Here is a 15226-nt window from a genome sequence, read left to right as displayed (position 1 = left end):
ACTTGATACTCTATTTATTTTTTAATTTAGATGGAAATAATTCTAAAGTTGAATAATTAATACAAAATTATAACATTAACATGATTTATTTCAACAAGTAAATTGTACATTTATCAAAAGTTTATCACTATACCTGCTTTCTAGACTATATAGGCACAAATGCGTTTAACACATAATACACTAAAAAGAACTTTGTTCTTATACCCAACGAAAAAAACTGTCCTCACCCAAAACAATTTTATTTTTCTCAGAATTTATACGTGATAATGAGCATTATAAATACCTTTAAAAAGGGTAATTTTTAAAGCTAGAGAAAGCATTAGCGGGAACACATCGGTGATTGATATTGAAACCGTCAACGATTGTCATCTCGTCCTGTGTTAGTTCAAAGTCGAATAACTCCAAGTTCTCTGCGATACGTGACTTCGTGAATGATTTTGGTACGACTACTATGTCGCGTTGTAGCTAAAAATAAAGATTTATTACATACTTTGAAAATGTTTAATAGTTGATGAAGATCAAACTTTTAGTTAAACACATAACAAGTTATTATACTATGTCTCAAGCAGAAAAACGAACGCACGCAGGCATACACCATTATAACGGCCAATTAAGGCCATATAATTCTAAGATCTTGGGCCTTCAAAATTTAGCAAAGATGTTTCAGCTGAACAGCTGTGTGAGAGTAATGAGATGGGTGACATACTGACAAGTAAGCAAGCAAGTTAAGTATCGATGGTTTGTTGATCTTGTTTCTTTCTACACATTTGGCGTAATTATAAAACTCAATGAGTGTCTTGAAATAGAAATAGCAAATTTAAAGCTGATATTTTACTCTAATTTTATTAATCAACTTACCAAATATTTCAAAGCAATCTGAGCGCGAGTCTTGCCATACTTCTGTGCTATGTCCCCGAGTCTCGCATCAGTTTTGATCGCGTCCAGTCCATTAAACTCCGGCCGCGCTTCCGATATCAGTCCTAAGGGCGTATACGCGACCGGCACTACGGATAACTTCTTACAGAAGTCCACTAACTTGTGCTGTGTTAGAGTGGGATTAATCTGAAAATGAATTATTCAATGAATAAATGTTTGCAACGAAAAGAGGATTAGGAAATGAATAGAATTTTTAATTAGCGCGATTAAATATTAATGAGAGCAGGATCATAAAAATAATTATAGACCATACAAGTCATCAATATAAACTAATAATAATCTAGAACTATTCTCGACGGCATCCATACTGCATAGAAGTGCATAGAGTAAGATAAATAAGGTGTAGCCACTGCATTGAGAATTATGGGTGTTTTGAGCACAAATAGTTTTTCAAATAGCAAGTTGTTGTTTTAGTCTATTGTCCCATAGTTTTAAGGGCAATAAAAATGTATATTTAATAATTTTTATTTCCTCAGTTACTTACCTCAAACTGATTACAAACAGGTTTGATATTAGCTGCCTTTATCAGCCTCTCTAACTGTTGTTCATTGAAGTTAGAAACTCCAATAGACTTGGCTAGACCAAGTTTCACCGCTTCTTCCATACCCCTCCATGTTTCTAGGTAATCAATGTCAGCATCACCACCATTAGCCTGAAAATATACAACATTATAATAATACCCTTTAGTTTTTAGGCTACTTGGCCAGCCAGTTACTAGAGCTAAGCTTGTCTTCTGAACCAATATAGATCAATTTTTAAATTAACTGGCTAATGGCTGATATCCAACTGAAGAAATTATTGGTAACCTTCTTTGAATTTCATCATTAAAGAAGTGCTACAGGCTAAAGCCTGACTTTACAAGTTATAGGCACTACAAACTACTTTGAACTAAACTTTTTGACATCAACAAAATATTTTAGGTCCCAATAAAACTGTGCCTGTATAAATACTTACATTAACTGAAACTGGCCAGTGTACCAGGTACAAATCCACATAGTCTAATTTAAGTCTTGCCAGAGAGTCCTTCAATGATGGTACCACATCACTTTCTGCGTGACAGTTATTCCAAAGCTGAACACACGAAAGAAATTATAATTTAACATTACCCTAATCATCATAACTTTAATAACTTAATCATCAATAAATTAATCAAATATATTTATATGATTAAACAACTTTTATGTTCTCCCCTTATTTCTTTTTTTAACATGATAAAGTTGCAGAGACCATTAGAGTGTCTCTGAATATACCTTATTACATCCACACTGTTTATTTTTCTCATGAAATAATCATCATAGGAGTAGGAGAATTGGTGACAGAGACACTTGAGAGATAGCACTTCATTTCAAAGTGGCATTTAAAAATTTTGCTGTACCTATAGCAGCTTACTGTTTATTAAATAGTGTGATCTATAAATAACAAGTCTACATACAAAACACTACACACTATTTTATTTATTTTACCTTAGTAGTAACAAAAAGTTGATCTCTCGTAACAGTTCCATCTTTTATCTTATTGTTTATGCCCTCTCCTACATAGACCTCATTGTTGTATGATGATGCTGTGTCTATGTGCCTGTATCCAGCCTCTATGCCCCACTCCACACCCTGCCTGTATTGAGCTGGATCTGCCTTTCTCTGAAATTTAGAACAAAGTTTGTATGAAAAGTTTAGAATATGTTTTGAGCTAGACAGTAGTCAAATTATAATGTGCATTAGTTAGCTAGTTAGCTTATAAGTTTTAATACCAAACAAGTACCTATCCCCTGTGAAAGACAACAACAATTTGTATAATACATGATACAATATGAACTAACTATTTTGGATTTTAGTGGCTTCTTAATAAATAATAATGTGTACCAAACAGTGTAATGTATACCTGTAAGTACTATACTATTCTTAAAAATCCATTAGTTCAATCAATTGCATAATATTTGCATTTCAAATGGATATGTTGAAGGTTGATTTGCTAACTAATCCATACATATTTACCTCCACTCATAAAAATAGCAATACAATGATGATGCATATTATTACTATATAATGTACAAGGCAATATTATCGTATCTTTATAACAAGATCTAGATTAAACTTACAGCATACGTGCCAAGTCCAACTATCGGCATTTCATGACCACTTGAAAGTTTTACTTTGGGAACTTTTTGTACCATATTTCAGTTTTATAGTCTCGTCTTAGATAGCAAAATAGCGCTCAAGTTGATATTAATAGTTGCAGTGGAGTGTTTATCTAGAACAATCTTATCAATATTTATAAAACCGAGTTCAAAAGTTCGAAATAAACAAACTGTACCTACTTGCCGTAACTGTGCGACAAATACGACAGTATTTTGACATTACTGACAGATAACGACAGTAGAACAATAATGTAAAAAATCGACAATGTTAACATCTAAGAGATTCTTTTTCCTAAAATCGCCTAAAGTATGAGACACCTATAAACTTTTCGTTTAGCGTATAATCAGCATTAGGGCCGTAAAGAATTGACACTGACAAGTGACAAAAGCAATCACACTGACAGCACTTTGTTTACTTCACAGATTCACACATGCTTTGGTTTTGCTAATAAAGTATTTTATTTCTAAATTAAGCTATACAAATATTTAAAATGGCATCGGACGAAACTTTTAACAAAGCAGCAGCCGAGGCGATCGTTGGATTTCTAAAGTCTAATGTGAAAAAATCAGGGAATGCGAATATTGAATCTGAGCTGAAAACTGATTTTGTTCTCGCAAAGAAGAAAAGCAAAGGTCATAAAAAAGGAACCAAGAAAAAGAAACTGCGTATCCTCACAAGAAAAGAGAAGCAAACTCTAGGGTTTTACAACATACCTAGAAAAGGTGTAAAGTATAATGATATGCTGCCAATGAACAAAATTTGGTTAAAATATATATCGGACCTTTTGGATTTGAGTAGTCCAATCCCGGACCCGACTAGCAAGGCATGGGATAATTTTACGCAAGCTTTGTACAAGGCTGATTTCCATGGAAGTATTTTAAATGTAATAAGATCAAAGTGCCCGAGCTATGTTGGAAAAACTGGCATTTGTATAATGGACACGAGGAATACTTTTAAAATAGTATCTAAGGACAATATAGTGACAACAATACCTAAAAGAGAGTGTGTATTTGAAATGTTCATGGATAGCCATAAGGTTACATTGTTTGGTAAGCACCTGTGTGTAAGACCTGCTGAAAGATCTACTAAGAAAATAAAAGGCCATATTCATCCTGATTTATAAATAAACTTGTTTTATTTTCCACCATAGAATAATATATTTATTAGTTGTTTATGCAGTTGATGTATTTTCCACTACCTACTTATCCACACATGCACCAGAGTGCGGCATACACTATTAATTTATTTTAAGCATACTTTATTCTATATTGCATTTCTAAACAATTTCTATTTCTTTCTATTTATGTACATATAATCACAGGCATAATAAATTCGCAAAAGCACAGCCTAGGATAGAGAATAACAACAACATAGATGGATAAACATTTTATTATATATTAAACAATTTATATTGTAAAGTTAGTATACCTTAGTTTTCTAAGTAATGTGTGACAATTATCTATGTTTCCTGTACATATTTCTAAATACATCTGCAATGGTAGGACTCGTGGGGAATTGATTTGTAACAGTATTTTCCTTGCTGTCACCAAATCTCCTCTGAGAATGTGACAGACTGCAGCTTTTGCCCACACACTTACTGCAATCATATCTTTCATTTGATATGGCAATACTGACACAAGATCATGTATCATTGGTGGGTGTAAGTGTTCCACTGCATCTGCTATTCGATCCAAGTTTATAAGAGCTTCAGCAGCGTAAATATGTGCCCAAGCTTTATGACTACTTGAAGCATCTGGTTGACTGAGTAACTCATTTGCACTCATCAGTGCCGATAAAGGATCCTGTAGGTGTAGTAACACATAACTTTGTAGAACAAATGTTGAGTTTTTCAGTTCACATCTCTGTTTCCAGTTGATCGGTGGGCCAGGAGGTGCTTGAATTAAAGGTGCTGTGATATCTGCTGGTTGCTCTTGGTTTGGTAGTAATGTTATAGCATTCCTTAAGCACAGTGCTGCAAATTCTAATGACAATGAAGGTATTGCAAATGATTCTCCCGATGTTGAGTACTTTTCTTTACCTTCCTTAGCTAATAATATACGAGTGTGAGGGCCACTGCCTAACTTTTTGACTGTGTATTGTTGTGCTTCATCACTGCAACATTTCTTCACACAACATTCAGCTAAATGAAGCCAGATCCGAGGATTATTTGGATAATGTCTAGCTGCCTCAACTAAACACTCAAATGCTCCTTCAGAATTGTTTGCAGAGAGTAAAGCAAGACCCAAGTTAAATACATACAATGGTCGGTCTCTACAAGCTATTAGTTTTTCACTGTCCTCAGATTCCATAGCTTTAAAATGTTCCTTGACTGCATGCTGGAAATACTTAGAAGCTAAAAATGGTTTTTTGATTGATAAATATATAACTCCAAGATTATTATTAATGGCTGCCCAGATATCTTCACCTTGTGTTTTCAAATCGTAATTATACTTTAAAGTCTTGTATTGGCCTAGTGTAGATGAGGACTCATTAACATCGCCGTTCAAATACTGTTGCTGCGCAATGATGAAAACATTTTCTATTGAGTCTGGCTTTAAGTTTAACTTCACTTTGTGCTGTCCTATCAGGAGCTGTGCTCTGCTGACTAGCCTATCAAAGAGATCACTGACTTCAGGGTTTGATTTCAATGGTTCACCATGTGTCTTTGCTATCTCCAATGTCTTCTCATATGTCCGTCTGCATAAAGTTGATTCTAACAACAACAGTACTATCTGTTGAAACAACTTGTTGTCCTTCACATTCTTACAAGTTAACAACCTCTCTAGGAGAACAGCGCACTGGTAGTAATATCTAGAATGATATAACACCACAGCATAGTTGTATAATAAGAATGGTGCACTCAGGTCTTTAGTTTCAATGTCTGGAAATGTCAGTCCTGTTAGTTGTGCGATAGCTTTTTTAAACTTGTCCACATTCTTCATATCGCTAGCCATAAATTCCACAACTGCTTTATTATGCTGTACCCGCTTATTCCCACTTCCAATAAGATTTTCCAATTCATTGAGGTGCTGTAATGCCCCTGAGTAATCCTTCTTGACATAACACTCATGTGCTAGGACAACTGGTTCATCCTTTGCGGTGGCCATAGTTAAATTATCACAGGACCTTAAATATTTTTACAATAAGATAATTTCTTTAGATTTGTTTACGAAAATAGGTCGATTCTTTTCAATATTGCAGGCTGATTTCATCGACGAATGAATGAATGATTGAATGAAATTTAGATATCGATTTTAAAATTTTGACATTTCTTACTTCTTATTATTTTTCCCGTGTTGGAAGCAAAAGCTTTTGAAACAGTAACTAAGAAGTATGGTCCTTCTCTAGTCCCATCTAACACTTTGTAAAGGAGGCGTGATTTCGTGTATGTATGGACCTGAGAAGTGTTATAATTTACATATTATAGGGGAACCGTGAAAACTGCGCCGGATTGCGACGTCACACTCGGAGCAACTCACATGGCTCAAACCGATTTGTATTCATATTTCATGTGTGATAGAAATAGAAGTGCATGCATCTCCAACTGTACCATTGATGGGCAACTATCTAGTGATAACCTTCTATTATTGCCTGAGAAGCCTATTCAGATTTTCTGTCTAGCAGACGCTGCAAAATGTTAGTTATCTTGTAGTAGGTACTCAAATTCATATATTATCACAGTTGCATACAAAGTTAAAGCTCGTCTCTCCTCGCCTGAAAACTATGTTGAGCTTTCTTTACAAGTGAGACAATTTTTGGTTGCGGAGTCCCGGGTTCGGTTCTCCATCAGGCAGTGTTGTTTGCTTTTTCTATTATGAATATTTTCAACACTATGCAGCTCGAGGTTATTTAACGTTTACCTATGCTGCTCTCTCAGTCCAATCAGCTAGCCCTTTTACCCCTGCCGGCCTGCCCCCTACTACATGGAAATAAGACTAGTTTTGTCGATAGCAAAACGTGCTTAATATTAAATTTCGAACACCTGTGCTTACATCTTCGACAATAATCGGCGTGATACTAATGATGCTTTATCTGTTAATAAAATAATAATGACATACCCAGCAAAATTCTTAGACTAGTCAATTTGAGGAGAAAATTATCTTTTTTATTAGGTATCTTTTTAAATGTTGTTTATCTCATTTTCTCTTTATCTACAGTACATTTTCCTCTATGCCAAACAAAATGTCAAATCAAAAATTATCTTATCTTTGAATCTGTCAATATGATACCAATTTTGGCCATCTAATTTATCAAAATTGCAAAATAATGCATAAATAATTAGCAAAACAAATATTTAACCGCATCTTTTCATTTAACAAGTGCCAACAGCCTCAAACTTACGCTGAAATGGAGAAAAATCATGAAACAAAATCAAAACATTTGGTGGGCGGACGACATTGAAACTGTAAACGATTGTTTATATTATGGAAATTTAAAGTAACATCTGGAATAATGGTTCGGCGATCAATATTGCTGCTTGCCGCTGCAGTGGTGGCGCTGTATTTTACGATAATATTGTTTATGTTGAATCCTTTGCATGGTGCGAAACATGCATATTACGGTAGTGGATATATGAATCATTTCGCATTTCGGCACGATCCTCCGATAAATTGGTGCAATGAGCTTCGCTGGCGGAATCCTCCGTCACCTGACGTGGTCGCGCTGGTTTCGTACCCGGGCAGTGGCAACACATGGTTGAGATATCTGCTGCAACAAGTTACAGGTGAATATTAACTAGTAATGTTTACGTACAGTACAATAGTTAACTATTAAAAACACGAAGGTGTTGAGGACTCTTTCTGTGTAAACTTTATCTGAATAGATACTAGGATATTTTTTTGTTTGCACACAGGGAAAAATCTAGTTTTTCTTTAGTGTTCCTACTATTTTGCAAGATTTCGCAAATATCATCAGTTTTTGGCTAACTACTGAGCTTTTTGCAAAGAGACTGGTAATTAACGACTCCAACTGTTACTGAAAATACTTTCAAAATTAATACCAAACATACTAATCTGATCAATTTTATCAAATACAGTAGCAAAATTTAAACTAAGTGAAACAATGCATTCATTTTCTTTCTAGGCATAGTAACAGGCTCAATATACATGGACTATGGTCTCCGAGTTCATGGGTTTCCTGCAGAAAATGTGACTGATGGATCCGTGCTTGTGGTTAAGACTCACGAGGCTCCTCCCATAGAGCCTGACAAGTTCAAATCAGCTATCCTACTAATAAGGAACCCTAGGGATGCTATATTGGTAACTAAATAAAATGTTGTCATTAGATGTTTGTTGTATAAATAATAGTTTATAGATGTTTGAGTTTATTTATTGCGCTTTTTGTGATTTTATTATTAAGATTTACAGATCCAGGGTTAGCCTGGCATTTAATTCAAGATATAAATATTTAGAGTCCTTAATTTTTATACTTACTATACACCAAAAAGAATGAGGGAATTAATCTATACTATACTAATATTATAAAGCTGAAGAGTTTGTTTGTTTGTTTGATTGTTTGTTTGTTTGTTTGTTTGAACGCGCTAATCTCAAGAACTACTGGTCCGATTTGAAAAAATCTTTTAGCGTTAGATAGACCATTTATCGAGGACAGCTATAGGCTATACATCATCACTCTACGACCAACAGGAGCAGAGTACCAGTAAAAAGTGTTACAAAAACGGGGAAAATTTTGACCCATTCACTCTTATGTGACGCAAGCGAAGTTGCGCGGGTCAGCTAGTGTGAAATATTATTTTATATTTTACTTTGAAATTTACCTGATGTTACACACTGTAAGATGGTGAAGAGCAAACTAATAAAATGTTCAGATCCCCAGTACCTGCATCTTCCATTGATTACTGCTCCTTCTATTTAAACATTACACTAATAGTTTTAAATTTAACCCATTAATGTCCCACTGCTGGGCAAGGGTCTCCTCCCGTAATGAGGGAGGGGTTAGGCCTTGAGTCCACCACGCTGGCCAAGTGCGGGTTGGGGACTTTGCATGCCCTCAATAAATGTTTTTAAACAAATTTTTAGGCATGCAAGGTTTCCTCACGATGTTTTCCTTCACTGTTGGAGCATGTGATAATTATTTCTAATACATACTAATAGTTAGCAGTAAACATATCTCAAGAGCTTACATTACAATCCTCAATATTGACTAAGACATAACACATATACTACATGAAAATCTACTATATTTTGTAAGTGTCATCATCATATTGTTAATAAATATTTTGTTTGTTAATTTTCAGTTTGTTTTATGTTTGTGTTTGCTGTACAATATATGCTTTGTGTATAACAGTTACATTGCATGCATACATTGTAGGATATACAACCCTCATGAAGAAAACTGGCAATTACATAGAGGTAAATTGAATTTATTTTACTTTAATATTTTACCACTTTGATTTGGTAAGCATGAGCTTCCATCTTGTGTCCGACCGAAACCGAATTTCGGCAACAGTTCAAATCGGCCGAAACCGAAACTTCCTTACAAGGATCGTTTTTTGAAGGACAATAAAAAAAACGCTTTTATAATCAATGAATTTAAGACAAATGGCTAGGAGTCATTAATTCAACGCGCCGATGGCCGATCAAGCTCGAAATCGCCCGAATGCACTTTCGGTTTCGGCCGTAGTTTCGGCAGGTTTTGTTGTCGAAAACGAAACTAAACCGAAATTTGCGTTAAAAAACCGGACTTTCGGTCGGACACTACTTCCATCATACATTTTGATATTATTTTTATGAGCCTTAACTGACAATTTATTTGTATATTAAAAAAATGTTCTAATTTTGCAGAATTCACCTTTTTATTTAATATAATTTACTTATTATGTATATTTACAGGCTGACTTCAACAGACTACACAAGGGTCACATTGGTACAGCACCCAAATCAGCTTTTAAGAAGAAAACACATGAACATAAGAAAACAGGTATATTATTAAAAAACCTATTTTCACTTCTGTAAATGAGATTTTATTATAAAAAATCTGTAAAATTCATCCAGCTTTCTTTTTATTTAGTTTGTTAACAAACATAATATCATATTATATGTATAATACTATCCTTTATATATTTCCAGCCGACTGGTCAACATATGTATCAACTCAACTGACAGTATGGGAGTCACTACACAACTTATGGCTGACAAAGTACATAGGTCCTGTACATATTGTGTTCTATGAAGTGTTGGTGAAGGATACCAAGAGCACATTGCAAGGAATACTTGACTTCTTGAGCTATAATGTTACTGAGGTTGGTACTTTTATGTTTGTATTATTTGAGTAAAAGTGTTCATTGAATTAGATAACGTAGTTTCCGCATTTTTTTTAAAACTGACCATTAGCTCTTGAGATGATCCCAAAGTTACTGTTTTTCGTGCCACACGTTGGGCGCCAATGTAACGATTGGAAATTAAGTTTTGGTAGATGAGGGTAGTGTCAGGTAAGTTCGGTGCGTTACTAGAGATCCCAGTAGGTGATTCTGCGGTGCACTTAACTGGAGAGCGTGTGAGTTTTGTGCCACGGCTATAGGCTTGTCGCAGTGAACCAATATTTCTTCGTGTGACGGCGTCTAATCACGACGTCACGTTTATAAATTAAATCGTTTATTTGAAACACAGAAGACTTGATAACTGATTTATCATTCTCTGTTTTTTAAGACCGAAATGAGCTGCGCTTTGGCGAACAAGGAAGGCATATACCGTCGCAAGAAGAAGCATCAAGATTTCGACCCATTCACAGCTGAGATGTACAAGGCGTTAGACCAGGTGAGGAACAAAGTATTAGCTATGGTCATGGACTATAAGCGACGGCACAGCAACACCGTCACACTTACGAAGTTAGATACAAACCGGATACTATAGAAAAAAATATAAAAAAGCCATTGGATTGTAAATGTTGTAGATTATAATACATTTAGTGGAACCCATCTTTTGTTGTTTTCTGAAATAGGAGGGTTACGTCATCTTGGGTACTAGAAATGGGTTTAAAATTGTCTGTTGCACAGATACTGTCGAATGTACAAATAGCATAGATTATAGAGCTTCTTTATGTTTCGAGAAGTGTTTTTTTTGTCATTTATTTATTTGAAAGATTACGGGTCTTTTAAGCCTCTAGTCATATGTTAAACTAAGAAAACTAGCTAAATCAAAATGTCCTAGATAAATGGTACGTTTTACATCTTTAAATAAGACAATAGCTAAAGGACAATCGAAACATTATTGTGTCTTTTTAAACCATTACTAAGTTAAATAACGATGCCTAAGTACGGATTAGTTAATCTATGTTTTGTCACTCTCAAGAGAATTTAAAATGGTCTACGAATGAAAAACATAAAATAAATAAGTACGATTCTGAGCTTACGCGATGAAAGGCAGTTTAAAAATTATCATTTTGTCAGTCTAGTCGTTTATTTTCAATCAATATAATCATTTGGTATGGTCAATCATATAATTAAATATAAAAAAAATATCATAAACATTAAGTCGTAATGTGTTTGTGTTGAAAATGTTAGTGAATAGAAAAATATGTAGACTGTATTTTGGTATCGTACTTATGTCATTGAAATGGCTCAATATGGCTTGCTGGACACATATTCGAGCCGGTACGTTCGTCACTTACGGGTAACAAAATTGACTCGAAGGAATTACTGCACTTGTTCGGCTTGTACCCATCGGATCAAAACCCGAAAACCCAAAACCGAATTGTCATCGGACCCAAAGGGGTCTTTGGGTCCGATGACAATTCGGTTTTTATTCAGACGCGGCGATGTCGAGCGGCATTTTTCCCGAACATTCATCTACACATATTCGATTTTACCGATCGACTAGGCCGATTAATGTCTACCCGAATATATGTGTAGCAAGTCTATCTTACGTAAATTTTATCTGTGTGTACAAAATAGCCTAATTTTCTTGTTGTGGTGTGATTTGAAAGTACTTAATTTTATAAAAGTCCAGTATTAAAAACATTCTGTTTTGCAATAAAGGGTTATGCTATCTTTAAGATAGTTTGTGTGCAATAATAAATATGTTACAATTAATATAAATAAATAAAAGCTTGGCTAAAATGTGCTTTTAGATAATTTTATTCAAATTACGCATTGTCTTACTAAATATTATAAAAATCTTTTTTATCATCTTAAAGTTCTGTTTAATTAAAATTACAATGATAATAAAAACTATTTTCCTTCAACTTTTCCAAGTTAATAGTCAACTGTCCAATAGGTCCAGTCTAGTCCAAAGAAAATAGAGAAATGTTGGTGTAAATAATATATTTTTTCCTTTTTCAAATAGATCTGAAATACCAAAGTTTAGATTTTTAAGTTAAATATTTTAGTTTAAAAGTTATTTGATGTCAGAAAATAGTGACTTCACGAAACTTAATTACACATTAAAACAATGTATTCAGACTTTCAAAATAACCACAATTTTTTATACCAAACTAAAGCTCAGTTATTCCAATATAACTACAGTATTTAATTGGCATTATATTCTCTATTTTAAAGTACAATTTTATTTATATTATTAAGTTGATACGTTAAATAATAATAATCGTTCCTAATTTAAGGCCTAACTTATTATTTAGAGTTAAGTACAATTTGTTGATTAGTCAAACTGTTGTCTATGTTATGTTGTGATATGATATACCTGTTCAAAAATGTTTTGTAAAACTTTCAGAGAATTGAAAATGTAAATAGATATATGTTTTTGTAATTCGGGATAGTCGAATTGTTTAGTAAAGTATTTCACGAATTAGATCTGTGAAGTTAAACAAGTTATTGTTGAATTAACTCACTCGTACACATGTTAATACTCAATTTCAGCCGTTTATGGGTAGGTTTTGAAAATAAACTTACTTATTAACGCTTCAACTATTTCCATGCTAAATTTCATCGAAATCGGTTCATTGGTTAAACCTTTGGCAGCGTAATGGACAAGCATACTGTCGCATTTATAAAATTAGTGTTGATTTGTTTGTAATATCTTATTTTTCTCTTGTTAAAAATATATTTATTTCCCTATGATATGAAAAAAGTACTTTATGTTCTCTGAAAGTTCTACAAAATGTTTGCTTTAAGTAAAAAACGATGGTTGTCTCGCCTAAACTATTAAAATTCAACGAAGATCGCATTCAAAGTTCAAATGAAGCCTAAAACGCACTTGGTTAATATGCACTGCGTCGAATTGTTTAGTTCATTAGTATATAGCTCTAGAACAATGATAAATACATAGAAATATCTAACTATTGTTCATGAAAAGTCTTATAACACGAAGTATGTTTGTCTCTTTCTTTCATGCGTAGAACCCGTAGGAAGGAAAGAGACGGAGCATATTTGAATACGTGTTGTATAATTTTGAATGAATAGTTGCTCTGTATATATCAGAGAATGACTAGAAAGTAATGTAAGATTCGCCATTGTAATCGCGACTGCCCCGAACAAGCCAAAATAAGATTTAATTATTTATTTAATTACTGTTTGTTTTCATTTCTAAAGTAGTATTAAATGGCTATAAGAATATTCGAATTTTATTTGGCTATTTGTGTTTGAGTTATTGTAAAATTTTGTAGTTTTGTCATATCATGTGAGTAAATGAAAAACAATACGCAAACAGAAATAAGTATTCACAAGAAATATATTCCCAAAATTTAAAAGAGAATAGTGGGAAGCATATTGAAGATGTATGTAGGAACACAATATTCTTTTTTTTGTGAAATGTGTTGGTCGTGGCAGTAAAAGATCTAATAAAAAGCTTTATTATACCATATTCCTTTTTGAACTAAGTTTTGTTAGTCCTGTTTAATGAAGTGATTGTTCTAAGTAATAAACAGTACAATGTTTTAGTCAGTGTTACCAGTGCTTAATATTTTATTTGATGTTTTAAAAATAATTGTATGTATTATTTAAGATATGTATTGACTTCTCTACAGACAAATAATAACACTTTTCTTTATTAAAATACCTAGTTCGGGCTTTCCCATATCCATTTTTTTTATTCATAATTTAGTGCAAATTCATAATAGTTTTATAACTTACTTATATTTGAGAAATCCCCAAGCATTTATTCAGTACTTGTTATTCCCTTTTTTATTAGTAATGATGTTTACGTATTAAATGGTTGCATTTATTTAAATATCAAAGTTAATTAGTTGTAAGAACTACAAATATTGATGTTAATGTACCCCTGAATACCGGGAATAAATTAATTTTCAAATTAAAATATCTTTTATTTTTTACTTTAAACTCCTACCTGCTAAATTATGCATGCCTCGTTTCTAAACGATCTACGTCAAAACAATAATTAAATGAATACTTAGGCCGGCCACATACGTTCGGTTTCCGAATAAGGCTTCCTGAACCGAATGCGGCCGGTCTTAATTTGATCATGACAAGTTCAGGCCTGATATTCTATAACTGTCTTACCCCCGGTCTCTAAGGTACATTTAACGGTAGTTTATCTATTCAATAGCGTCAAAATTCATGCAAAAAAAAAACGCTATTGTATAAATAAACTACCGCTAAATGTACTCAGAAACCGGGGATTAGTAAAGGGTAGTGGAATAAAATAATAACTTCATAAAACTAAATATGCTTTATTTCACATCGTGTCAATATTCATTGGTCACAAACAAGTTTTGCACTTCGACAGTAGTACTTACACGAAACTCCGCGCGTTTCCCTGTACAATATAAAATATATGCAGTTAACAACAGTCCCTCAGTTACCGATACATTACAAAATCATTTATTTTTATATACGAAGCAGATGCTGTACGGGCTTTCAAGTTCCTTATAACAATGTTTTAAATATTGTATGTCCCTTTCTGTTTAATGTAGATTACGCTAAGAGGGAGTGAGACACATATAATATGTAAAACGTTGTTATTTCGTTTTTGTATTGGTGTTACAGTTTATTGTTTTTGTTATATACGGAACTGCAATATTGGATATATTTTTTAGTTAAAAGTTGATATTTCAATCTTATTTATGTATTTCGACAGTATATAAGTTTGATTTTAAATATAACATGATTTTCTTGTATCACATTTAAATCGTATGCAAAATATACAATTTCATAATGTATAATTAAATTCGTTAAAATGTGACTATATTTTAATAATATAAATAAAAGTTAATAAATAGCGTTA

The 15226-nt window shown here is 33.3% G+C and overlaps 4 protein-coding genes across 4 annotated transcripts; 2 read left to right on the top strand and 2 right to left on the bottom strand.

Annotated features, from left to right (window-relative positions):
* Positions 1-59: 59 nt before the first annotated feature.
* LOC142981841 (aldo-keto reductase AKR2E4-like) lies at positions 60-3263 on the bottom strand. The gene is made up of 6 exons (XM_076127972.1): positions 3032-3263; positions 2400-2573; positions 1891-2007; positions 1421-1588; positions 859-1062; positions 60-465 (listed from the first exon to the last, which is right to left on the bottom strand). The coding sequence occupies exons 1-6, from the start codon at positions 3104-3106 to the stop codon at positions 286-288; spliced, it is 918 nt and encodes a 305-aa protein (XP_075984087.1). The 5' UTR covers positions 3107-3263; the 3' UTR covers positions 60-285.
* Positions 3264-3432: 169 nt separating this feature from the next.
* On the top strand, positions 3433-4199 carry Pop4 (ribonuclease P/MRP subunit POP4). The gene has a single exon (XM_076127973.1). It carries the CDS (start codon positions 3562-3564, stop codon positions 4192-4194), a length of 633 nt encoding a protein of 210 aa, XP_075984088.1. The 5' UTR covers positions 3433-3561; the 3' UTR covers positions 4195-4199.
* Positions 4200-4442: 243 nt separating this feature from the next.
* Not10 (CCR4-NOT transcription complex subunit 10) lies at positions 4443-6300 on the bottom strand. Its single transcript, XM_076127968.1, has one exon. It carries the CDS (start codon positions 6176-6178, stop codon positions 4478-4480), a length of 1701 nt encoding a protein of 566 aa, XP_075984083.1. The 5' UTR covers positions 6179-6300; the 3' UTR covers positions 4443-4477.
* Positions 6301-7273: 973 nt separating this feature from the next.
* On the top strand, positions 7274-14293 carry LOC142981738 (WSCD family member AAEL009094). The gene is made up of 5 exons (XM_076127834.1): positions 7274-7794; positions 8154-8329; positions 9923-10010; positions 10160-10332; positions 10739-14293. Exons 1-5 carry the CDS (start codon positions 7524-7526, stop codon positions 10940-10942), a joined length of 912 nt encoding a protein of 303 aa, XP_075983949.1. The 5' UTR covers positions 7274-7523; the 3' UTR covers positions 10943-14293.
* Positions 14294-15226: the final 933 nt, after the last annotated feature.

The sequence above is a fragment of the Anticarsia gemmatalis genome, chromosome 20 (assembly GCF_050436995.1).
Source record: "Anticarsia gemmatalis isolate Benzon Research Colony breed Stoneville strain chromosome 20, ilAntGemm2 primary, whole genome shotgun sequence".
Classification (NCBI taxonomy): Eukaryota; Metazoa; Arthropoda; class Insecta; order Lepidoptera; family Erebidae; genus Anticarsia; species Anticarsia gemmatalis.
Note: the sequence above shows the minus strand (reverse complement) of the source record. Positions and strands in the feature narration are given on the sequence as shown.